We start from the raw sequence: 25,998 nt of genomic DNA, 5'->3' as shown, positions 1-25,998 counted from the left end.
TTTGTTTGTTTTCAAAAAAATGGTTTCAGCAGATCTGTATATGTATTTATATATTGCTGATTTGATTTGAGCATTGGATGACTGGTTTCGTGCATGAATTGATTTAATTATGAAGTAGAAAGCCCCGAATGAACCTTAAGAAAAGTATAGGATACCGATGTCATGACATTATGACTTCTGATGTAAGACCATGTTTGGGACATTAGCATCGAAGTGAGAAAACGTGTAAGATCATGTCTGGGATATTGGAATCGAAGTGAGGAAACATGTAAGACTATGTCTAGGACATTAGCATTGTGTATGATTCATATAAGACACTATCTGGGACAGTGGCATTGATATGTGTTAACATGTAAGACTATGTCCGGGATATGGCATTGTATGAACCTTACATGATTTCTGAGTATCCTTAACAATTCTGAATGGTTCAACGGGCAATGTCAAATCGAGACCGAAGGTGAATTTTGAGCTAAATGGTTCAGGTATGTGTGAAGTTTATATGTTCATGAAATATTGAGGTAAGTTTAGTACTTAATGTGGTAGTATGAATTTACATGAGTTAGTTGAATGTATATATGTTTGAGATTAATTTAAATTCAATCTATTTGAATTGAATTATATATATCATTGAGATGATTTATTTGCTTATGGCTTACTAAGCTTCCAAAGCTTACTTTGTGCATTCTTTCATTGTTTTATAGATTATTGAAGCTAGCTCGGACTCAGGGATCATCGGGAAACATCATCACACTATCAAACATCTTGTTGGTACTTTTGAAGCTTTGTATATATGGTATATGACATGTATAGGCTAGTGAACTTTTGGTACGTTTGAATTGTAAATTCTAGCCATGTGAGTTGGCTTGGAAATAGTGTATGAGATGAAGTTGTGTTTAGGATTATGATATGAGATGAATCATGGTAATTGATGTGTACGTATTATGGCTAAGTGTTTAGCATGGTTATTATGATAGGTAATGCCCTTGAATTTGTTCAATTTGGTTTAGATGTCTTGATGATCAAATTATGCAATTGGTATGATATTGAGATGATAGATTGGTATGTAGATGAGGTATAAGTTGATTGTTTAAATATTGAGAAAATGCATGTTTGAACCTAAGATGAATTGATGATTATAGTAAGTTAAATTGATATACTTTTGAATTAGTTTGTGGACATTAAATGAGTGGTAAATGAATGGTTATAAAATGGTATGAATTGTGCAAAGAATGAGCTGTTTAGGCTGCCTATTATTATGTGAAAAATGGCATGAATTTAAGGCGATTTAGGTATGCTTGAAAGGTGTGAACTCTGTAACTTAGAAAAATTTTAAGTTTTTCGAAAATTTTTATATGTGATCGGTTTAGTCCCAAACCACTTCTAAAGCATGTAATAGGTATCGTAGACCTATTTAAGGGACATTATGTATGTTAATTAAATGTTATGTTTGATCGGTAATACCTCTTAACCCTAATTCGGTGACAGACACCGATTAGGGGTGTTACAAATATTAAATGTTTTTGATGAATACTAGGTATTTGGAGCCTTTATTATGCTATTTGATGAATTTATGAAGAGATTTTGTTAAATCTTAATTTTAGGATTAAATTGTGAATATGTTAAAATATTAGGGTTTGATAGTGAATTTGATGTTTATTAGGGCTGTTTGAAGGCTTAGAATATTTGGATAAATTATTTATTTGAGAAAATTAGTTAATTTGATGAATTTGAGTTAAGGGACTAAATAGAAAAAATTATAAAAGTTTAGGATAATTGTGTAATGTCAAATATTAAAAGGGTATTAATTTTAAAATGGATTTGAAATGAAATATATACTAATAATTAAGGGATTTTACATTATAGATCAAGAATCCATAGATAATTGGGGAAAAGAAAAATTAGAGGTGTAGTCCCTGAAGTTCCTCAATTTCTGCGATTCAATCCAGGTAAGTGTATCCCTATTTCGAATGGCCACACGGCCTGGCCGCTCGGCCTGGTCGCATGGCCGTGTGACCCCTGCAATTTAGAAAATTTTCCTTATTTGTTGAAAAATTTTCTAAGTTTCCTATTTAGTCCCGACTTGTTTCTAACGTGTTTTTTAGAGTATCGAGAGCCTGTTTAGGGAACAATATGTATGATTTGGATTGCTTTTAATTTATTATTGATATGATTTGAAATGTTTGAAAATTATATTCATTTGAATTGTAAACATCAGTGATGCTTCATAACCCTATTCCGGCGACGGATACATGTTAATGGTGTTACAAAACCAATTCAACTTATACATACCGATTTTTGAGTTAGCATGTTTTTACCACTCATCACACTAATACCTCAACCAGTTTCTAATCCAACAAGTTTGATCGACCGGTCCATTTAAGACAACATTGGTATAGTTATCTATATATTTATACTATTAGTTAAGAGTTAGACTAAGTTGATATTGTTCATTAATTGAGTTTCAATTTAATTGTAAAATTACTAAAAACTATTACTTTTATAAAACAATAAATATTATTTTAATTTATTTTTTATATAAAATTTAAAAAAACACGTAAAAATATGGAATTTCAACGCAAAACATTGTAACCTTCATTACCTTAACTTCATTATTTCTAGTCAACATTATTTATTTCAAAGCACAAAAAAGAAGTTGACCCCGGAAGGGAAGCTTTCGCCAATATCCAATGCCACCTCTCTGTTCACCATTTTCAGTCACGATCTGTGCAACAACCCACATCTTTTGGAGGTTTCGTTTCTCCATACAGATCAACACAGTGAAAGAAAGTTATTCTATACACTCTCTTTTCACTTTCTCTTGCATAAATATGGTTTAATTTTCTCTGTTGAAAACCAACATGTATGTATATTTACATATCATAGCTTATGTATGCTTCGGATGTTTTTAAATTATATAGCTTAAATTCCCTTTGTGAACCCAACAGTTTCATGGTTAAGAAGCAGAGAGAAAGAGGAATGTGTTGAGTGTTGACATTTATTAAACTTATCTCGATCTGTCTCGCATCTGGGGTTTTCCTTGCAGTTTTGATCTGGGATTTTCACGTTTAATTTACTCAATGGGGTTGTCGATTTTTTAAGGGAAAGTCAAAGTACTTTGGATGAATCGCGTTGCTTTGTCTTTTAACATTTGCTCTGACAATCTGCCCTCAATTCATCCACCAGCTGACTAAATTATTAATATTTTTTTTTCATTTTCTCTATAGTATTCGTGATTATGCATGCACATCACAATCTTCTAAGGGAAGTTAGCTGGAGAATATGTTAGACTGGGATTTTTTTTCCCTGAAGTATCCGTATCCTATAGATTTGAATAAGGGTACAAGATATTTTGACACTCATGTCGAGCTCATAACGCTGACCCGAATCGTGGTATAGTAGTTTGGAGTTGAGGTTGGATATTGGAATAAATTGTAAGTATCCCTCAGTTCAGAATGATTTGTTCATGATGTGGTATAGGAGAATAGAGTAGTCTCTTCAAATGCTCTTAAGTGTATTCTTCACGTCATTGATGGCGAATCATATTTCTAAATTAGTTTGCAGTTTGTATAATTTAGAATCCTAAAGGTTGGACTTGAGAATCGATTTAGAAATTTTCTCAACTGTAAATTTCTTAAAAGTTCCTTACGTTTGGCATTGTCTATTTTTGATGTTTTGTTGTGCACTTATGCGCTCACATAAGCCTAGTTTTATTGAATGAGTAGATTAATTAGTCTCCAAAACTTCTCCTCCATTTGTGACCAAAAGCCTTTTAGTTAAAGCCTCTTTTTTTTTTTTTTTCGGTTTATCGGACTTTCTGCAATGATCAGCATGATGAGAAACCTGAAAGGCAGGAGTAATGGTGAATATATGCAATGAGATTTCGATTTCTCAGATGGCTAAATTGTGCAATACTGCTTCATTTAGGTTCAATGCATTTGTTTCCTATTTTCGTTGTTCTAACTTTTCAGTAATGGGCTGATAGCTGTTAATTACATGACATTCTCTGCGTCACTTGTTACCTATCCTGTGATAATTCATTTCTGACAACTTCTATTTTTCGTTTTCCAAGGAACCCATTTCATTACTAATTTCTTTCTCGATTCGGCCTTTTAAAGTTAATCATTGAGTTGGTAATATGATAGGTGTAAGAGGTGATGTCTGCATGGACTTAGGAAACGGTTTAGCAAACGGGCAAGGCAAGCATCCTCTACTTTCCTTTGGTGTTATTTCTGATGTTCAGTATGCGGATATCCCTGACGGTCACACATCCCTTGGTGTTCCTCGTTATTATAGACATAGTATTCTTGTTTTGCAAAGGGCAGTGAAGAACTGGAACGACCACAAGAATCTTAACTTTGTGATTAATTTCGGAGATATTATTGATGGGAAGTGTCCCAAGGATCAATCTCTAAATGCTGTGAAGAAAGTAGCCAGTGAGTTTGAAAATTTTCATAGTCCCGTGTATCACATGATTGGAAATCATTGTCTTTACAGTTTCCCACGGGATAAGTTACTTCCTTTATTGAAGATCCCGAATCATGGTGATGGTCGCACTCACGCATACTATGACTTTTCACCAACACCGGGATACAGATTTGTTGTATTGGATGGATATGATATTAGTGCAATTGGATGGCCTCATGACCATCCGAATAGATTGGAGGCCTTGAAAATCCTGAGTGAGAAAACCCGAATTCAGATAAATACAGCCCAGAGGGATTGAAGGGTGTTGATAGAAGGTTCGTTAAACATAACGGAGCAGTCGGAAATGAGCAAATGGAATGGCTGGATAATGTACTTAAGGATGCAACAAATATGAAACAGAAAGTGATAATATGGTGTCATGTGCCATTAGATCCAGGTGCAACAAGCAAAAAAAATGCTTTTATGGAACTACGACCAAGTAATGGACCTGATTCAGCGTTATGATTGTGTGAAGGTTTGCCTCAGCGGACACAATCATCAGGAAGGGTATTCATTTGATTCTCGTGGAGTTCATCACAGAGTGCTCAATGCTGCTTCAGAGTGTCCTCCCGGGACCAATGCATTCGGGTATATAGACGTTTATGACAAAATGTTGTCGCTTGTTGGCACAGATCGAGTGAAAAGCACCGGTTTTTGTTTCGATTTCTAGACAAATATTTATAAAACATCAATTCATTAATAAAAGATGGATGGAGTGTATTTAATATTTTTATAATATGGTATATTTACCCCTTTAAATTTTTTATTCATAATTTAAATAAAATTTTATTTTTATATAGTAAATATTACACATTTTTTATTATTAGTTTCAAGCCTTACCTATTATTATTTATTGTGTTATTTATAAATGCACTCATACATTCTACATACATGGTTTCCACACGTATAAGCGTGTGATAAAATTTTAATATTAATAATTTTATTGATTGAGATGGTAGCACAAATTAACTCGACACAAACTTAAAATCGATGATAACAACATGATCAAAAATAATATTCATTTACCATTCTTAATTTGATGTATTTATGTGTTTAAATTTTGTTTTACTTACGAGTTAATCTAAATTTTTTATTTTAACATAATACATATTACATATATTATTATTAATTAGTTTTAAAGCATAGAATTCATTATTTATTATATTTTATTTTTAAACATAAATTTGTCCTAAATATAAATGGCCATGATAAAGTTCCTAGTTACTCTTAACATTTGTAGAAAATAAATAAAATAATTTAGGGTGTGTTTGATTAAATAGAAAAGTGTAGCTAATAGAGAAGAGAATGGAAAAGTTGAAAGAAAATAAATTTTAAATGTGCTTGGTTGAAAAAAAGTGAGAAGAAAAAAATAAGAGGGATATTTTTTATCGTGATGCATACAAATTAATGATTTCAAATTGAAGAGATGAGAAAAAAATGGAAGAGAGATGCATGTTAGTTTAAAATTATATTTTTTAAAATATTTTATTTTATTTTCTCTTTCTTTTAAACTCTACCAAGCAATAATGAGAAAGAAAATTATATTTTCTTTCCATTTTTCCTACCAAACATTCTCATGGAAAGAAAATTTTTGTTGACATGAAAAAAAAAGCTTTAATTAAAATGGTAAAATTGATATGTTGAAAACCGTGTTGTATTAGTTCAAATCCTATAATATGTGTATTTTAAAATTTTATATAAACAGACATGAGCACTTTCATAGTAGCATATCTTATTTTGTTTAAAATTGACTTTTAATTTGACAACTATGTGGTTGATGGATGATACCAATCCAGCCAATCACATAAATAATAATTTAGATCAATGTTTTAGAATTGAATTTGTGATCAAACAAGTTAGAGCACCAATTTTATCTATACCAATTTATATTTTTACCGCTCACATATATTTTAACGATTTTGATCTAACCAATTTGATTGATGGGTCTAATTAAGACAACATTAATATACATACACATATTTTTCAAAATTTAAAATAACCAAAGAAAAAAAAATCCAGCTATCTATATATTTATAGAATTGGTTAAGAGTTAGGCTAAGTTGTCGGATTCCAATTAAATTGTATCATTACTAAAAAATATTGTTTTTATAAAATAATTTTAGAAGTATATTCTTAAAAAACACGTAAAAATATGGAATATTATTTATTTCAAAGCAGAAAAAAAGAAGTTGACCCCCGGAAGGAACGATTTCGCCAATATCCAACGCCACCTCTCTGTTCACCATTTTCAGTCACAATCTGTGCAACAACCCACATCTTTTGGAGGTTTCGTTTCTCCATACAAATCAACACAATGGAAGCAGGTTATTCTTTACACTCTCTTTTCACTTTTTCTTGCATAAATATGGTTTGATTTTCTCTGTTGAAAACCAACATATATATATTTACATATCACAGCTTTGTTTGAGGATTAGTTTTCCGTTATGTATGCTTCGGATGTTTTTATATCATACAGCTTAATTTCCCTTTGTGAACCCAACAGTTTCATGATTAAGAAGCAGAGAGAAAGAGGAATGTGTTGAGTGTTGAAACTTATTAAGCTTATCTCGATCTGTCTCGCATCTGGGGTTTTCTTTGCAGTTTTGATCTGGGATTTTCACGCTTAATTTAAACTCTATGGGGTTGTCGATTTTTTAAGGGAAAGTCGAAGTACTTTGGATGAATCGCGTTGCTTTGTCTTTTAACATTTACTCTGAGAATCTGCCCTCAATAAATCCACCAACTGACTAAATTATTAGGATTTTTTTCATTTTCTCTATTGTATTCGTGATTATGTGTGCACATCACAGTCCTCTAAGGAGAACTTAGCTGGAGAATGTGTTAGACTGGGATCTTTTTCCCTGAAGTATCCGTATCCTATAGATTTGAATAAGGGTACAAGAATATTTTTATACTCATGTCGAACTCATAACGCTGACCCAAATCGTGGTATAGTATTTTGGAGTTGAGGATGGATATTGGAATAAATTGTAAGTATCCTCTTAGTTCAGAATGATTGTTCATGATGTGGTATAGGAGGATAGAGTAGTCTCTTCAAATGCTCTTACGTCTTCATGTCATTGATGGCGAATTATATTTCTAAAATAGTTTGCAGTTTGTATAATTTAGGATCCTAAAGGTTGGACTTGAGACTCGATTTAGAAATTTTCTCAACTGTAAATTTCTTAAAAGTTCCTTACGTTTGGCATTGTCTATTTTTGATGTTTTGTTGTGCACTTATGCGCTCACATAAGCCTAGTTTTATTGAATGAGTAGATTAATTTGTCTCCAAAACTTCTCCTCCATTTGTGACCAAAAGCCTTTTAGTTGAAGCCTTCTTTTTTTCGGTTTATCGGACTTTCTGTAACAATCAACATGATGAGAAACCTAAAAGGCAGGAGTAATGGTGAATATATGCTACGGGATTTCAATTTCTCAGATGGCTAAATTGTGCAATACTGCTTCATTTAGGTTCAATGCATTTTGTTTCCTATTTACGTTGCTTTAACTTTTCAGTAATGGGCTGATAGCTGTTAATTACATGACATTCTCTGCTTCACTTGGTACCTATCCTGTGATAATTCATTTCTGACAACTTTTATTTTTCGTTTTCCAAGGAATCCATTTCATTACTAATTTCTTTCTCGATTCAGCCTTTTAAAGTTAATCATTGAGTTGGTAATATGATAGGTGTAAGGAGTGATGTCTGCATGGACTTAGGAAACGGTTTAGCAAACGGGCAAGGCAAGCATCCTCTATTTTCCTTTGGTGTTATTTCTGATGTTCAGTATGCGGATATCCCTGATGGTCACTCATTCCTAGGTGTTCCTCGGTATTATAGACATAGTATTCTTGTTTTGCAAAGGGCAGTGAAGAACTGGAACGACCACAAGAATCTTAACTTTGTGATTAATTTCGGAGATATTGTTGATGGGAAGTGTCCCAAAGATCAATCTCTAAATGCTGTGAAGAAAGTAGTCAGTGAGTTTGAAAATTTTCATGGTCCCGTGTATCACATGATTGGAAATCATTGCCTTTACAATCTCCCACGGGATAAGTTACTTCCTTTATTGAAGATCCCGAATCATGGTGATGGTTGCACTCACGCATACTATGACTTTTCACCAACACCGGGATACAGATTTGTTGTATTGGATGGATATGATATTAGTGCAATTGGATGGCCTCATGACCATCCGAATAGACTGGAGGCCTTGAAAATCCTGAGTGAAAAAAACCCGAATTCAGATAAAAACAGCCCAGAGGGACTGAAGGGTGTTGATAGAAGGTTCGTTATGTTCAATGGAGCAGTCGGAAATAAGCAAATGGAATGGCTGGATAATGTACTTAAGGATGCAACAAATATGAAACAGAAAGTGATAATATGTTGTCATGTGCCATTAGATCCAGGTGCAACAAGCAAAACAACGCTTTTATGGAACTATGACCAAGTAATGGACCTGATTCACCGTTACGATTGTGTGAAGGTTTGCCTCAGCGGGCACAATCATCAAGGAGGATATTCAGTTGATTCTCGTGGAGTTCATCACAGAGTGCTTGATGCTGCTTTAGAGTGTACTCCCGGGACCAATGCGTACGGGTATATAGACGTTTATGACAACATGTTGTCGCTTGTTGGCACAGATCAAATGAAAAGCACCAAATTTAGTTTCGATTTCTAGACAAATATTTATAAAAGATCAATTCTTTCATCAAAGATGATGGAGTGTATATTACTGTAATTTTCATCGACTGAAGTTAATCCATTTACAATAATAGAGCAAAGTGGAGATTTTCAAGTCATTGAGGGTAAACAAACAATGAAAGGGGAAAGCAAGTTGTATCCATGTGCAGTGCATAATCACAGATAAGCCTTGCAGTTTAATGATTTTATTATAAATCTATCATCATTATATATATGAGCTTGCGCACTTATCTAGAACAGATCAAATAAAAGAAAGAATTTCATAAAACAGCTAGATGTGGGAATTATTGGGGCATGTATATGAATGTGATACAATGTGCTTTGCTTTGTCCAATTCTGAGCCACTTGTTTGAATCCCAGCTGTGATTTCCATTTTCTGCTCAATAATGGAGTCATATATCCCTTCAACACACCCTGATGTCCCATAACACGAAAGATTGAAGCCCCATTTTGGTTCACAATCTTATGGTATTGATGGTGATGTCATTCAATCTTCCAGGCATAAAGGAACAAGCAAAATTCTGATGAGCCACAATGGTTAAGCCCTTCTAATGAACCACTGCTCCCTGTTTGAGATGACAGTGATGATGATGATGATGATAATGGTGTGGACGATGATGATGTTGATGATGAAACAGGCTTGAATATAAACAAGGCATGCCTTAAACCAGGGTTAAAAAGCCAATCATGAACATCCCAGTAAACTTGTAATTTTCTTTTGTTGACATTAATGGATTCATTCCCTCTGAATTTCCATTGGAGATGCTTGACATGAAGGGCCAAATTCCCATCAATTCTGATCTCCATTTCAGGCTCAACACCAACCACCCCACCTAAAGAATCCACATTTTTGTTATTACACTCAATTGAAACCTCATGAAACCCACCTTTTTCATGAAATTTAACTCTTGTTGAGAACCTCTTCTTGCCAAATATATGCTCTTTTCTTGAAACCAAAATGGGATCAATAAGTGCAGGCCTGCAACCAGTTTTCCTATAAGCTTCTTTCTTTAGATCCCCAACGAGTAAAACAACTTCTTTATCGCAAACAACAGCAACATAGTACTCGGAGATGGGTTCGGTTTTGCCATTGAATTTAGCAGCCTTGAGGTCCCAAAACACGTCAACAGGTTTACCATCGATCACAAAACGTTTGGATCCTTGCTTTCTCCAAAAACACCATGGCTTAAGCTCGACTTTACACCCATACTGACTCTCTCCCCCGGGGCCTTCAACTGATACCGTGAGACCATGGAGCAATAGGTCCTTGCACCAAGTGATAGTTACTAAACGACACTGGTCGGCAATCTTTGTTCGGAAAACAGACATGAAAACACTCTGGCCGGACCTGGTTACGGCTGTGGGATCATCAGCAGGCTTCTCACCTGATGAAAAACAAGCAGGAATGCCAATGGTGTCTTGCATGGTTTCCTTAGGGAATTTGATCCAAGCTCAATCAATGAAGTTTTGTAGAAATGGTGGGTTGAAGTGGGAACCCAAATTAGAACAAAGGAGAAGAGGAATAACAAAGAGTTGGAAAAAAAACATAAGTGAGTGGGAGAGACAGATCTTGGTCACAAGATGTATGAGTGTGAAACAGAAGCTGCCAGAGGTGATATTGGCTGCATTAATGGAAATTAAAAAAAAAAAAAACAAATTACAAACTGGCAAATAGATGGCAGTGAGTGAAGAACAAACCCTGTTGTTTATTAGTATATATTCCAGTGATCAACTTTCTCTTACCTGGATCTTTAATTTTAATTATTTGTTTTGTTTCCTTTGTTTGCTTTTTACTACTACTTTATTCTGTTTTTTTTTAGGACAACTTTATTGAATACTAGGTGGGTTCACTCCAATTTGTTGTTTTACGGATTTAGGGTAAGTGGTTGGGTTTTCTTCAACCTGGATGATGAAACAAATAAATTTGATTGCCATCCTTGATTTAACCACAGACAAACATATTTGTTATTTTTATCCATACTTTCTCTCAAATAATGCGCTTCACCGACCCATCGAGCTAAGATTCAATCAACATGATTTAGAGATTATATGATTATTTAAATCTTATCATATTTATCATTATAATATTGAAAATGAGATGAATTTCGTGTTAAATCAAAATCAAAATAAATTTTAGTATTGAGATTATTTATATATGTTGATAATGTCTCTATTAAAGGGTTAATATTTAATACAATATTATTATATTTTATTTATTGCAAAAGATTATCATCATTTTTCAATCCGAAAATGTCACCTATATAATTCTATAAATAAAATCTAAATATACAAAATAAATTTATGTTGATTCTTCCTAAACAAATCACAGCAGTTTTTGTAAATTAACATCAATAAAAGTTTTTCTTCAGAAAATATACTCTCGCATCTGTTTATAACCTTAAAAAAAACTGCCTTCGACAGTAGTGGTTAGTTAAAAAGGAGAAGAGGTCAAAATTAAAAAAGATATGGTTTTTCAAGGTGGGTGTTTCACCATCTTTATCCTTTGTTAAAGAAGAGATTAAAATTCATAATTATGGCAAAAGATAGATTTGGTCATTCAAGGGGTGTTTGCCAAAGCTTTTCCAGACATAGGTTTCATATAACCGGTTGCAATAAGATCGGGTGTGAATGGTTACTTTCTAGTCACGATCTCGAACAACCTCTGATTTCAGCTATCACTCCATTGCAAGTTATAAAAAGAGTTACATCCAATAATTTTAGCCAATCAATATTATATTTTTTCTTTTGTACAAAGCAAGAAAAGTTAGGGCCATGAAGAGCTAATAAACGTGCTACATTATTTGGTTTCTCAAAATGTCCACGGATAAATTGGAGGAGATGTCCCTGCTAATAAACAAAGTTTTGTCGGTTAGGGTGCTTCGAGTCAAGTATAAGTTTTTTGAAGACTGTCCTGAGGATATTTCAAGTAGTAAGTGTTTTGAAGATTGTCCTTATTAAATTCTAGACAGATAGTTAACGGAGATGGGTCATCTTATTAATTATTGTCTGACTCCTTTTATTGATAAATCTATCACCTTTTGAGAGGTAGTGACTACGGAGGGTAACTGGAATTGGGATTATATGCGATGTTTTTTAAATAATGATATTCTTACTTATATTGCAGGTACACCAACTTCGACTTCCCCTACTCGGTCCTGATGTTATTATTTCAAATTGGGCCACTAATGATAATTTTACTATCAAAGAAGCTTATGGTATTCTAATGAAAAGCACCCTAAACCCACTGGAGGTTAAATGGAAGCTTGCTTGGTCCACAATGTTGTTGGAGAATCTTATTAATTATTGTCTGCCTCCTTATTAATTATTTTTTCGAATTGGGCCACTAATGGTAATTTTTCTTGCTGCCATTTGGTTAGTATTTAAGGGTCATCTTTTTATTAATGCGGAACGTTGTAAGAGAGGTTTATCAAAGGACCCTTCGTGTAAGCTTTGTGGGAGTGTTGAAGAATCTTTTATTCATGTATTACGGGACTATTGTAAGGTAAAAGAAATGTAGGAGCAGATCATCCGCTCGAGGCTATCATCTCGATTCTTCTCTTATTCGTTAGAGGATTGGCTTTCTACTAATTTGAGGAATGAACTTGATTTATTCTTTCAAGATGTGGATTGATATCTTTATTTGGTATTGTTTTCCGGAGGATTTGGAAACAAAGGAATTTTTGTGTGTTCCAAGATGCTATTTTTAACATAATCAATGTGATTCATTCTTCATGGTGTTGGGCTAGATCCATTAAGCAGAGGCATGTCAATTTAAGTTGGAGTATTATGAATTGGATTGGGGATCAAAGGTGGGTTTCACCGCCTACTAGTTCTTTTAAACTAAATACAGATGACACTTGTAATTCGAGTTTGAAACTTGCCCGTTCAACAGTAATGGCACATTAGATGGATGTGGAGAATTGGAAGAAACATTGGTAGATGTAGTGTATAGCAAGTTGAGCTTTGAGTTATGTATGATGGTCTCCAATTAGTATGGGAGTCTAATTGGGAAAATGTTATTGTTGAGTCTTGATTGTGCTCTAACTATCAAAGGTATCCATTGTAACAGCCCGATTTCGACTCTAATTGGACATAGTGGTTTCGGGACCACAAGTCCGAGTCAAAAAAATATTTTAATATTATTTTGTGTGTTTATTATGTGTGAATTTAATTGTGTGAAATTTTCGTGTTTTAATTTCGTCGTTTGAGTGTCCGATTAAATAAAAAGATTAAATCGCGTAAAATAAAAATTTAATGGTTAAATATGAAAGTGTCTATTTGTTGTTGTCTTTTTAAGTGAGAGGTCTAAAGGTGTAATTAGACCAAAATATAGTTAGTGGGTGACATATGACAACATTGTCCTTTATATATATGTTTTATATATTTATTATATAAGGTTAACTTAGTAATTTATTAAATTATGTCATATAATTAAAATAAGTAAAGAAAGCATAAAAAAAAACAACAAAACATTCTTACCTTGGCCGAATGTTAAGCTTGGGAGAATTCATCAATGGCTTTTAGGGTTTCGGTAATTCCCATTGAAAATTAAGGTGTGTTTTGGTTTCGGTTTTTGATAATTTTTATGTTTTTGAGATCGTTGCTTTGTATACTACAAGACCCATGCTTGAATTTTTGAAATTGTTGATTATTTTGTGTTTTTCCATTGATGATAACTTGTGATATGTGATGTTAGTTGATGAAATATGAAATATAGGTGTTAGGTTAAAATGTTTTGTCTTTGAATTTTTAGTGAAATTGAGTAAATAGGGCTAAATTGTGAAATTAAATTTTTGGGGTACTAAAATGTGAAATAAATGAAATGTGTGGACTTGTATGAGAACCATTAATATTCGGCCCTTGTGTGGTATGGGCAAATTTTGTGTAATTTGTGTTTTATGCAATAGGGAGTAAATTGCAAAAAGTGTAAATATTAGGGGCAAAATAGTAATTTGCCAAATTATGTGTTTTTGGACTAAATTGAATGTGTTAATAAATAAATTATCTCATTTTGAATATATTTAGATCGAGAACCAAAGAAATCGGAGTTAGATCGAGGAAAAGCCAAAATAGTCGAATAAACGTCCGACTTCGATTTTCCATCGTCTGAGGTAAGTCTACTAGCTTATAAATAGAACTAAATTAGTATATAAATGTGTGTACGAATCTATATTGAATTATTATTGATTTATAATCAAGTATACTTTGGTTGAATAGATTTGAAATATGGATAGAAATTGTGTATAAGCTATGTTCGGCTAAATGGATATATGCTTATATAAGTTTTGGAATTTAATATAGTTACTGAATGGTATATAGATAAATATATATATATATACATTGTTTGAATATTTAAATATATATCTATATGTTTATGTTTTTATTTGAAAATATTTGATGATATGAGAAATGTAAATGTAAACATAAGATTCGAACATATACATGTACATTCATGTATAACTTTTGGGATGGATTAAAAGTGTGTATATTGCATATGCTTAGGTAAATTTGAATAAGTGTTTAAATGTGAGTTGAAACATATATGTATACATTCGAATAGGTCTTAAACATATCTCAAGATATGGATGTTAAGTTTACATATATATATATATATGGGTAGCATTGAATACGTACAAATTTATATGTATAGTTAGTTTGAATAGGTGAATATATATATATATATATATATATATATATATATATAAAATTCTTGTATTGAAATTAGTTAAGTAGTAAGGTATGTGAATATATGTGTGCGCATACAATTTATAGAAATTTGAATTGAATTGAAGATAGGATTTTATAAATTCTCTTAGGTTTGAATATGATCTTTTACAATTATGTGTTTTATTTAATGAATTACTTGAGGAGTATTTTGTATATGTGAAATTGAAATTTTCAGGTTTAAAACCTAGCAGGCTTAAGACCGGTGAAATAATTCGGACTTTAAGTCTAGCAGGCTAAGTGCCGGTGATCTGAATCAGGTTATTGTAACAACCCTATACCTGGTCTAATCGTACTGACCCAGTATAAGGCTATTACATTTGGTGCCAAACGGTTATAGCTAGATATTGTTTAATTAAAACATTTATACATAGCATTTTAACTTACCAACCATATTTGCAAACATACATATAGTTTTACTAATTCATTTCATATATATACCAAAATACGAAAAGTACTTAAAAATAGATAGAAGTCCAAGAGTTTACATTTTAGTTCCTAACACATGGAAGCATAACTGACTGTCTATGTACATGTCATTTTAATTCAAAATATGGTACCTACTTTTAAAGCTCTTGAGGATGTGATGAGATGAGAGATCTTCTATCTTGACTTTACCTCTTCGAGACAAACTGTACCTACGCGTTAAAATTAAACGCGTTAAGCCGGTGAAGGCTTAGTAAGCACTACAAGAAATAAACAGATAAACAAATATAAACAAAATATGTCAAACTCTTTCTGTTATTACGTATTTACGTACGCATAAGCTTCATAAAACTTACCTTAGCATTTTAATGATTCGCTTTTATCCACAAATCATAATCTTAGCCCAAAGTAGATTTTATAAAACACACCGGATATACGGAACAAATACAGAGGTGCATTGGTATGCACTAATGAACAGAGAGCACTAAAGTGCTATACAGAGAGCACAGATGTGCTAACAGATGTGCTAAACAGAGAGCACTGACGTGCTAAAATCAGAGAGCACCAACGTTCTAGTAGTCAGAGAGCACTAACGTGCTAATAATCAAAGAGCGCGCTAAAGTTCCTTAATGGCATGCCACTAATATCCTGGTAGTTCTAAATTCCATCTACTTGGGCATTAAAACTGAATCTCATTCAATTAAATACTTTATAGAATTATTTCGAAAAAGATTTCTCATTTCTCCATCATTACAATTTAAGGCACATTTCACAATTCACAATTATCACACCATTTTCACATATATATACTTTTGTCACAATATTTTCTTAATGTTCAATCAATATACCACTATATACTTTCCATCTATAATTTTCTTTACAAATTTCATAGTTCCATAATCTTTTATTTTACTTTATTTTATTTTATTTCTAAATAATTCTATACTATAATATAGGCATTTAAATAAAATAATTTAAAATAAAAATAACCTTGTAGTACTTACAACAAAAGGTTGAGATGATATCTTCCTTCACCCCTTAGCCTTCTCTTTTCCTTTTTCTTCAATTAGGTCTTTTCCTTTCTTTTCTTTCTCTTCAATTTCATATAAAACACATAACATTTATATATTAGAAAAACAATCAAATAACTTTCCTATATGATTTAATAAGAATAAACATATATGATATAATAATTTCATAATTTCTTACCTTAGCTAATATTTCAATTTAATTCATAACTAAAATTATTTCTATTTCTATCACAATCTATACCTTATTTTTACTTAAATTCTACTTACAACTTGACTTAACTCTCAAATTTTCACTAATAAACCTTAATTTCAATTTCTTACAATTTTACATTAAATTTATAACCTATTTCTCAATTTAATCTTTTTCCCAATTCTAGTTTGAATTTCCATCAATTCAATCTCTAATTCATCCACTAATTCAATATAAACTACATAAAAAAATTCTACTAACTTTCAAATTTTCAACATATACCTACTAATATTTTAATCTAGAATCATAAAAACTCAAAATTTCAAGAAAAGGACTTAATTTGACTTACCAATTTGAAATTGAACCTTAAAACCCTAATTTTCTTCTTTACTTTTTTCTTTCTTTCTTTCTCCCTGTTTCTCCCCTATTCCGTTTCGAATTCTATTCTATTTCTTTCTTTTCATTTCTTTTCTTTTGTTTTATATATATAATAATAATATAATATAATAACTTACTTATTAATTAAACAACATAATATATAATATATATAACTTAAATTAAAAAATATCTTAGATATTTCATTTGTTATGCCGCCTCAATTTTAGAAAAGGCATAATTGCCTATTTGGTCCTTTTAACTTTCTTTAATTTATAATTAAACTTTCACACTTATTTCAATCTAATCCCTTTTCCTAATTACTTCTAATTACATCAAATTCTCCTAGTCAAAACATAATTAGACACACAACTAACTTAGTAAATATTTATAATAAATATTTACAAATCGATTCTTAGGAACAAAGTCCCGGTAATGCATTTTTTATTTAATCTATTTAAATAAATTTTACCATATAATCAATACAGTTTTATTATCAAAATTTTCATGCAACCTTCCTATCATAATATAGACCATACTACAATATTAAAATAAGTTTTCTTTCTAGCTCGGATTTGTGGTTACGAAACCACTATTCCGATTTACTGAAAATGAGTCATTGCAGTTATAAACCTAGCAGGCTAAGTGCCGGTGATCTGAATCAGGTTATAAACCTAGCAGGCTAAGTGCCGGTGATTGGAATCAGGCTATAAGCCTAGCAGGCTAAGTGCCGGTGAATACGTTAAATTAAGTGATTATATGCATTTGATATATATATATATATATATATATATATATATATAAAAATGATTATGGGATATATATAATGAATAATTACATGAGCATTTGTCTATATGTGTTTGAAAGATCATATATATGCATTCGATGAAATGCAAATGATAAGTATATTAGAAATCAGTATATGCAATTAATGATTATGTCTGTAATTTGATTATAAGCATATAATGTTTATACATATGTTCGTTTATATGTATTTTAGATATATTATAAACTTATTAAGCTATAAAAGCTTACTTCGATTGTTTTTATCCATTTGTTTTATAGATAAAAACCAAGCTGCAGACTCGGGGATCGTTAGCGAAGATCATCACTTTATCTACTATCTCGGTATTAAAACGTTTAAATTTTAACTTATGGCATGTATAGGCTAGATAATATTTTGGGAGTCGTACTTTAATATGCTGTATATATATATATATATATATATATATAAAATTAATAACCATAATAAATTAGCTTATTTTTCTTATGGTTTAACTGAACTGAAATGTTATGTTTTGTTATAAAAATCTAAATTAAAATTATTAAAGTAGAATTTATAATTATACTTACTTCATATTTGACTAATTTAACATAGATGTAAAATTTTTGAATTCTACTGAATGTCTGTGTTAAGTTGCGTTTTGTCCAATAACGCCTCGTAACCCTAATTTATTTACGTATACGGGTTAGGGGTGTTACATCCATGGTGATACCAGAGGGAATTAAAACAAAGATTTGGAGATGTGAATCCAAGAACTGTGCATATGCAAGTGGAGAGTAGTCATGGAGAAAATGCCAAAGGAGGTGAATTGTGTCTCTAATATTTTGGCTGACCTGATGAAAGATTTTTCTATTGGTGCTCGAATTTTTCATGTTGCTCTTTCATTAGTTGATGATTAGATACGTTTAGACAAACATTTTCTGTTATCCAACCCTGCTTCTACTGTTAGTTTGTAATTGATTTTCTTTTTATTTTGTTACACTAAAAAAATTTGGAGGAGATGCTTGATGTCGTTGAGCACTAGTTGATGTTTCATCTCACTTCGATATACCCGCATATGATATTCAACCATTTTTTGTCATATTTTGAAGAACCTACAGGAAGAAACATTATGAATTTTTAGAGTAATAAAAATAGATCTGAAAGTGAGAAGTCTAACCTAGATTTTGTTAGCAAATTTGAAGCTTTAAATGGGTAAAAACTGAGAGCCTTTATGGTATTGAGCAATGACAGCTCCACCAATCATGCTATTTCACCTGCAATAGGCAATGCAAAGAGTAAGAAGAGAGTCTAGTAGGAAAGAAGACTTTCGACAGTCTCAAATGTTTGAATTCTTGACTGTCAAGGGAGAAGAAGTTCATTATAGAATCAAAAAGATTTTGACTTCTTATGATTGCCATTGAAGAAACTAGGATGATAAAGAAGAAATACGGATTCCAATGATTGGAAAGCAAGAGAAAAACCAAACTAGATAGCTCGAGCAAAACTATATTCAAGGAATAGGTGCTTAATGGATTCCCTACTATCTTAGCAAAAGGGAAAGTTATTATCATTGTTGGGGAGGTGCCTTGAGAGAAGCTCCTTGGTTGGGAGGCAATTTGTGCAGATTTTCCAAAGGAAAATGATAACTTTGTAAGGGAGTTTGAGTTTTCCTAGATTAGTCCATGCTTTGTGCTAAGGTGAAGCCAAATGGGTGATTACGTCATACTGATACAGAAGGGCATAGGCACTCTTCACGGGGAAATGTCCATTAAAATCAAATTTCCAAACAATTGTCTTCTCCTCCTTAAATCGAGAAGGTCCTACTAAAGAGGTTAGATGTAACAGCCAGATTTCAGTGGTGTTGAAAACAGTGGTTTGGGGGTCACCAAATTCGATGAGTAAATTCGTAAATATTAAATAATATTATTATTTAATATTTATGAGTCAAATGTGATTTTTAAAAAGGTTTTTGATTTGATAATTTATGTTATATAAGTGATTTATTAAGTTCAAGTGGTTTTAGAAAATGAGGTATCGGGACCTTGTTTTTATAAACTGAGCCGTAAATATTTTTATAAATATTTACAGAGTGTCATTAAGGTGATATTAAAGTTTCGTTGAAAAATTTCAACGTTTCGATAGTTAATTAATTAAAAAGGACCAAATTGAAAAAGAAAAAGTTCATTTTCGAGACTCCGTTCCTATAAATCAGACTCGTAAATGTTTTTAATAATTATTTACGAAGCTAGTTGTGTAGTTAATTAGATTTAGTTTAAGTGAATTTGCATAAATTAAAAGTAATTAGGTATAAGGACTAAATTGCATATAGGGTGAAAGTTGAATTATAGATTAAATAATAATTAAATGGATTAAAAAGAAAATTTACCATTGTTTCTTTAAGTGGGACGATTAGTGATGTATATATATTATATGTAAATTTAATTTATATATTATATTATAATATAAAATCTTAATTGTAAGTATATATATTATATAATAAAACAAATAAGTATTAAAAGAGAAAGAAGTAAAGAAAGATAAGGCTAAACCAAAATTAGAAAGAAAAGAAAGAAAGAAAAAGAGAAAGAAGGAAAGAAGCAGACGCACAGACTAAGGGCTTCAAAAATTTTTAAGTTAAATTAGTTAGTCAATTTAGTCCTTTTTCTTGTAATTTATATGTTTTTGGAATCCCGGTGTTAAGTATTACCCAACCCATGTCTAAATTTTAGCAATTATTAAGTTTTTAAGTGTTGTTAATGTTGAATAATTTAGTATTAGGGATTAAATTGATAGATTTTTAAGCTAGAAGTGAAAAAAGATTAAATTGTAGAATAAATTGTAAATTTTGAATAATAAGGACTAAATTGTGAAAAATTAAAATTTAAGGGTTTAAGTGAAAATAGGAGTTAAATTTAGTTTAAAGTGGAATTTGTATAAAAATACGTAATTAAATGTGAAGAATAAAAATTAGTCTCGGTTTTGGGACTAAATTGAAATTTAGGCAAATACTGAGTAAAAATTGAAATATTTAATATGAAATTGAAATGTGTTATATTGATGAATTTTAATTGTTTTAATTTTGTAGTTAACGTCGTACCGGAATCCTCGACTAAAAAGGGAAAAGATAAAGTCGACGTCGAATAGCTCGGAATTCCTGATTTGTATTTCTATAATCCGAATTTTGTTGTTTATTGTTGTAATTCAATTTAATACATATGGTAAGTGTTGATGTGAGTATTTGACATTTTGACAGTTGAGTGAAATGAATATATGTGTTAATGTGAAAGTTGGATATTGATTGTTATAGATTGAATTGAATTCATGTGTATATGTGATTATATGAAAAGTTAATATCGGATATTGGTTGCATATGAAATGTGAAATTAAACCCTATTAACTGTATCGGGCTGAGTCGAATATAAATGGCATACCATAGGATAGGAAGAGTTTAGGGATTTCTTCGACCTCGAGTCGATGAAGCACTGGGTGCCAATTTACTTTGGTTTAACCGATGAGACACTGGGTGTCAATTTATATAGCGCTGGGCGCGGTTAATACTTTAGATTTATCTTATTAGGCACTGGGTGTCAAACTGGTGCGTTGGTTGGATCAGTGTATCCGTCCAAGTCCGAGTTATGTTAATAGGGGTAATTAAATAAAATGGTACTATGATTGATATTGGATGATATTGTATGTGAATTGAAAATGAGATAGTAATTTGAAACATGAAAATGAGATACATGAGTTATGTACTCATGAATTGGATATGGAATAGATAATGTTATTGTTTAAATGATATGTGGATCAAATTGTGAAAAACTATTATATAGCAAATGATGAGAATTGAGGTGATACAAAATGAAGTATTCATGAGTTGAGTATTGAATAGCTAATGCCATTGTACAAATAAATGTGGTTTGATATGTGAATAACTATTTATATATCAACTATGTGAATTGGGACATTATTTAACAAATGAAATATAATAGCATATGATAGTCATGATACTTGTCATTAATATGTGTTTAAAATTTAATTGTGCATATTATATTATCTTATCTTTAAATATTCGGATTATAAAAATACCACTGAGTTTTACTCAATGTACGATTTCGTTTTTCCAAGCACAGGTTAGATACTTCACTTTTGATTGCCGATTCAACATCCAACAACGATCCCGAACTCAAATGTGGTGATGTTTACCTTTTGTGTCGGCTTGTACCTAGGGTGTCTAAGTAATAGTTATTTTGTGGATTGATTGTAAATGAGGTTATAAGTTTAATGTTGGTTTGGCATATATATTAAACATGTGTTTGTTTTTGAAGCCATACTATGGCATGATATATTGAACCAAATTTAGATATGTGCATGTGAATTTAAGATAGTGTTTAAGTGCTTATGAGCTAGGCAAAATGGATTGAATTTGGTATGTTTATAATTTGGATTTGAATGATGCTTTGATGATATGTTTTGATGATATAAATATGGTACCAATGAGGGTACATTGGTTAGGCACCTAGGATGATTGTTTTGGTATGTTTTGAAAGTATTTGATCATGTTTTGAACTGGTTAAACGAATGGTTTTTGAGTTGTTTAATGTCCAAGCATGTAGAAAATGGTAAATTGGTTATTTAAGGCACCTTTTAGGTTCACACAGCCAGACACACGGGCGTGTAACTTAGCCGTGTGAGACACACGGCTAGCACACAGGCGTGCGATGCCATTTAAAAAGGATACACGGTTTGCTACACGGGCGTGTGGCTTGGTTGTGTGACCCAAGTTAGAGAGTTACACGGGTATCGACACATGCTGGGAAACGGCCGTATGTCCCTACTTCGAATGCCCACACGGCCAGACACACAGGCATGTTTTGAAAATTTTTAATGTGTTCCGAAAAATTCTCTGAGTTTCCGAATTAGTCTCGATTTGTTCCTAACGCGTATTTTAGACCTCGAGGGATCGAATAAGGGATAGTATGTATGAGTTTGATTGGTTTCTGGCCTGAATATTATATGATAAGAAATATTTGAAATTTCTGTTTGTTTGATCTGTAAACTCCGATAATGCTCCGTAACCCAATTCCAGCGATGAATACGGGTTAGGGGTGTTACATCAGAGGCTTGATCATGATTGATAAGGTTTAAAGATTTCTTTTGATCCAGATGTTGATGTGCGAGAGTAGGGAAGAATGAACATCAATGGGTAAGGCAAGTGGTTTAATAGTATCAACATGAGGGAAGTTAGGATTCATATTGATCCAGTAGTTTTACGCTCTCGAAGTTGAACATATTTTCCTCGCACAAGATGTCGCTTCCTCTAAGAATATCTTTCTAAGCCCAAAAGTCTGTGGTCTAGGTTTAACTACTAGTTGGTAGGGGTGAGCAAAACTCGATTTGACTTGAAAAAATCAAAAAAATTGAATTTCGAGTTAAATGATCGAGTTATTCGAGTCAACTCAATTTTTTTTTTCAAATTTTGAGTTCAAATCGAGTTTAGTTTTTGAATTCGAATAACTTGAATAATTTGAATAAATCAAATATGAAACTATAATATTTTACATTTTTACCCCAAATCCCCAAACCTTTTTACTTTTTCCCCAAGACTTTTGCTCCCTCCCACTCCCCTCCAAACTTTTACTTCTCACCCTTTACTCCAAATAAAAAATCATCCAACAAAATTCCTAAACCTAAATAGTAATAATTTTATTTATATCTACTATTTATATTATTAAATTAAATTTCACATTTTGAATTATTTATAGTATTTAATTGTTTAATCATATTAAATCATTATAAATTTCTTATTAATTATTTATAAATTTCCCTAAACCTGCATTATCTAAGAGTATGTTTTACTTTCCCTTGCCTTGATTTTTTTTTAGTTTAGTTTTTTCGATTTTCCGTTAATGATTGTCTTGCCTAAAATTTTGCTCTTTTTCTAGGCTTTAGTTAACTACAATTCGACTGTTAAATTGTTATTAAGTGAAAAATCAGAATTAATGCTCCTTGGCTTCTCAAGTTTTTGTAAATCAATGTTTTGAGGTTGGTTTGTTTATAAAGCTTGTAAAATTGTTTAGCAGACAAAATTTTGATCCAAAACAGAAGAATTTTTCCCTTTCTAAGTTTTAGTTAAGTATAATTTGACTGTTAAATTGTTGGTAAGTGAAAATTTTGAAGTCATGTTGCTTGGCTTTTCATGTTTTTCTAAGTCAAAAGTTTGTGGTAAGTTTGTATATGTTGAAGTTGGTCAAGATGTCGACAACAAACCGCATGACAAAGCGTGCCATGAAGACCAAGCCATCTTTGGAGTGAGCCGGAACAAGCTCAACTGTTCCTATTTTGTTTATTTTGTAATTCTTAGTTGATGAAATGTATTTTTAGTTCATTTTGAATTATGTTAGGTTGATGATTGATGTAATTTGTTGATGAATGAGCTATTAATTCAGGTTTGCTTGTATGTACAAGTTAATTACTTCAAGTTTCAATGTATTAGTGGTGGTAGGTAGCAATTAGGTGAATACTTGCTGATTTTGACAAGCAAATTGCTTGGTTTATGTATTGGCATTATGCCATTGTTTAATGTATGAATGAAATTGGCTTTTGTTCATCAAGATACTCTCCATTTTTCTTTGCTTTCCTTCTTTCTTTTACTTCGAATCTGATTGTTTGCTCAGCAAGTATCGAGGCTTGCTGCAGAAGACACAAGCTGAGCTTGTCTGTTCTTTGATTTCAACACCAACAATTGGTATCTAGAGCTTTAATCTTGAGGGACCTGTTGTACAAAAGATGCCTCATCAAACTTCTCACCAACTGCACCACAAGTCTTCAATGGAGAAGACTATCACATATGGGTGGTCAAAATGAAGACCTACGTGCAGGCTTTCAATCTGTGGGAGGTGGTCAACTCTGATGTTGAACCAGAGCCACTTAGAGCCAATCCAATAGTGGCTCGGATCAGGCAACATGCTGATGAAAGGGCCAAGAGGCACAAGGCCATGTCTTACATCCAGAACTCAGTGTCAGATGTGATTTTCACAAGGATTATGGCCTGTGAAACACCAAAGCAGGCCTGGGACAAGTTGAAAGAGGATTTTCAAGGGACAAAGAGGATAAGGCAGCAACAGTTAAACTTGAGAAGGGACTTTGGAAATTTGAAGATGAAAGAAGAAAAAACTGTCAAACAGTACTCAGACAGGATTATGGCTGTGGTAAACAGCATAAGGCTCCTTGGTGAGCAGTTTAATGAAGCAAGGATAGTGGAGAAGGTTATTTCAACCTTGCCTGAGAGGTATGAGGCAAAAATCTCATCCCTTGAAGACTCAAAGGGCCTGACCAACATCTCTCTGGCAGAGCTAATCAATGCTCTCTATGCACAAGAACAGAGAAGAGCTAGCAGATTGGAGGAGCACCAAAAAGGTGCCTTTCAAGCAAAGACCAATACTGCCTACAAAGGCAATAAGACTTGGAAAGGCAGGCCAAAGTTCAATGCTGCAAGGAAAGGAGACCAAACATGCAGGCATTGTAAAAGGCCTGGTCATCCAGAGAAAAATACTGGTTTAGACCAGATGCTTTGTGTCAACATTGCAAGAAGAGGGGGCATGTTGAAAAGTTCTGCAAAAACAAAGGCAAACCAAGGCAGAACCAACCTCAACAAATAAAGGCTGAGGCTCGAGTTGCCAAGGAAGATAGTGATCAACAGGAACAAGTTTTTGCTGTGTCATGCTCAGCTGCTCAAGAGAGGCTTTCAAATGCTTGGCTCCTAGACAGTGGATGCATCAATCACATGACACCAGATGCTACTATCTTCAAGTCACTAGACAGAAGCTGCAGAACCAAAGTTAAAATTGGTAATGGTCACTTTATAAGGGTAGAAGGTAAGGGTGATGTGTTGATATGCACTCCCACAGGTGTCAAGGTCATCTCGAATGTGATATTGGTGCCTGAGATTGACAGAAACCTGCTCAGCATAGCTCAATTGCTAGAGAAATGGTATTCTGTAGTGTTCAAAGGCAAGAAGTGCCAAATCAGTGATCCAAGTGGATCCAAATTCATGGCAATCACTATAGCTGATAAGAGCTTTGTAGTTGATTGGACAAAAGGCTCAGACACTGCCTATACAACTATAATAGATGAGTCCAAGCTTTGGCATCAAAGACTTGGTCATGCCAACTACAGATCAATGGACCAGTTATGCAGAGATGATTTAGCTGAAAACTTCATAGTTTCAGTCCAAAAACAGGAGGTTTGTGAGGTGTGTCAGCTAGGGAAGCAGGCCAGACTCCCATTTCCCTCAAATCAAGCCTAGAGAGCCTCTGAA

General features: G+C 32.4%; 2 protein-coding genes, 1 long non-coding RNA gene and 1 pseudogene across 3 annotated transcripts; 3 read left to right on the top strand and 1 right to left on the bottom strand.

Moving 5' to 3' along the window:
* Window positions 1-2,642: 2,642 nt before the first annotated feature.
* LOC105764746 (manganese-dependent ADP-ribose/CDP-alcohol diphosphatase-like) lies at window positions 2,643-5,163 on the top strand (annotated as a pseudogene).
* A 1,456-nt stretch (window positions 5,164-6,619) lies between these two features.
* On the top strand, window positions 6,620-9,267 carry LOC105764744 (manganese-dependent ADP-ribose/CDP-alcohol diphosphatase). Its single transcript, XM_012583470.2, has 2 exons — window positions 6,620-6,788; window positions 8,155-9,267. The coding sequence occupies exons 1-2, from the start codon at window positions 6,779-6,781 to the stop codon at window positions 9,144-9,146; spliced, it is 1,002 nt and encodes a 333-aa protein (XP_012438924.1). The 5' UTR covers window positions 6,620-6,778; the 3' UTR covers window positions 9,147-9,267.
* A 385-nt stretch (window positions 9,268-9,652) lies between these two features.
* On the bottom strand, window positions 9,653-10,594 carry LOC105764745 (uncharacterized). The gene has a single exon (XM_012583471.2). The coding sequence runs from the start codon at window positions 10,592-10,594 to the stop codon at window positions 9,653-9,655; it is 942 nt and encodes a 313-aa protein (XP_012438925.1).
* Window positions 10,595-13,636: 3,042 nt separating this feature from the next.
* On the top strand, window positions 13,637-18,686 carry LOC105762510 (uncharacterized). Its single transcript, XR_001123941.2, has 4 exons — window positions 13,637-13,722; window positions 14,195-14,280; window positions 17,981-18,043; window positions 18,389-18,686. It is a non-coding gene; the product is annotated as an uncharacterized LOC105762510 (long non-coding RNA).
* Window positions 18,687-25,998: the final 7,312 nt, after the last annotated feature.

This window comes from Gossypium raimondii, chromosome 12 (assembly GCF_025698545.1).
Source record: "Gossypium raimondii isolate GPD5lz chromosome 12, ASM2569854v1, whole genome shotgun sequence".
Taxonomy (NCBI): Eukaryota; Viridiplantae; Streptophyta; class Magnoliopsida; order Malvales; family Malvaceae; genus Gossypium; species Gossypium raimondii.
The sequence above is the reverse complement of the archived record's forward strand: the minus strand, read 5'-3'. Positions and strand labels throughout refer to the sequence as shown.

Bases quoted from the DNA above. Each gene is read 5' to 3' on its own strand.
- LOC105764745 (XM_012583471.2), bottom strand. From the start codon at position 10,594: ATGCAAGACACCATTGGCATTCCTGCTTGTTTTTCATCAGGTGAGAAG.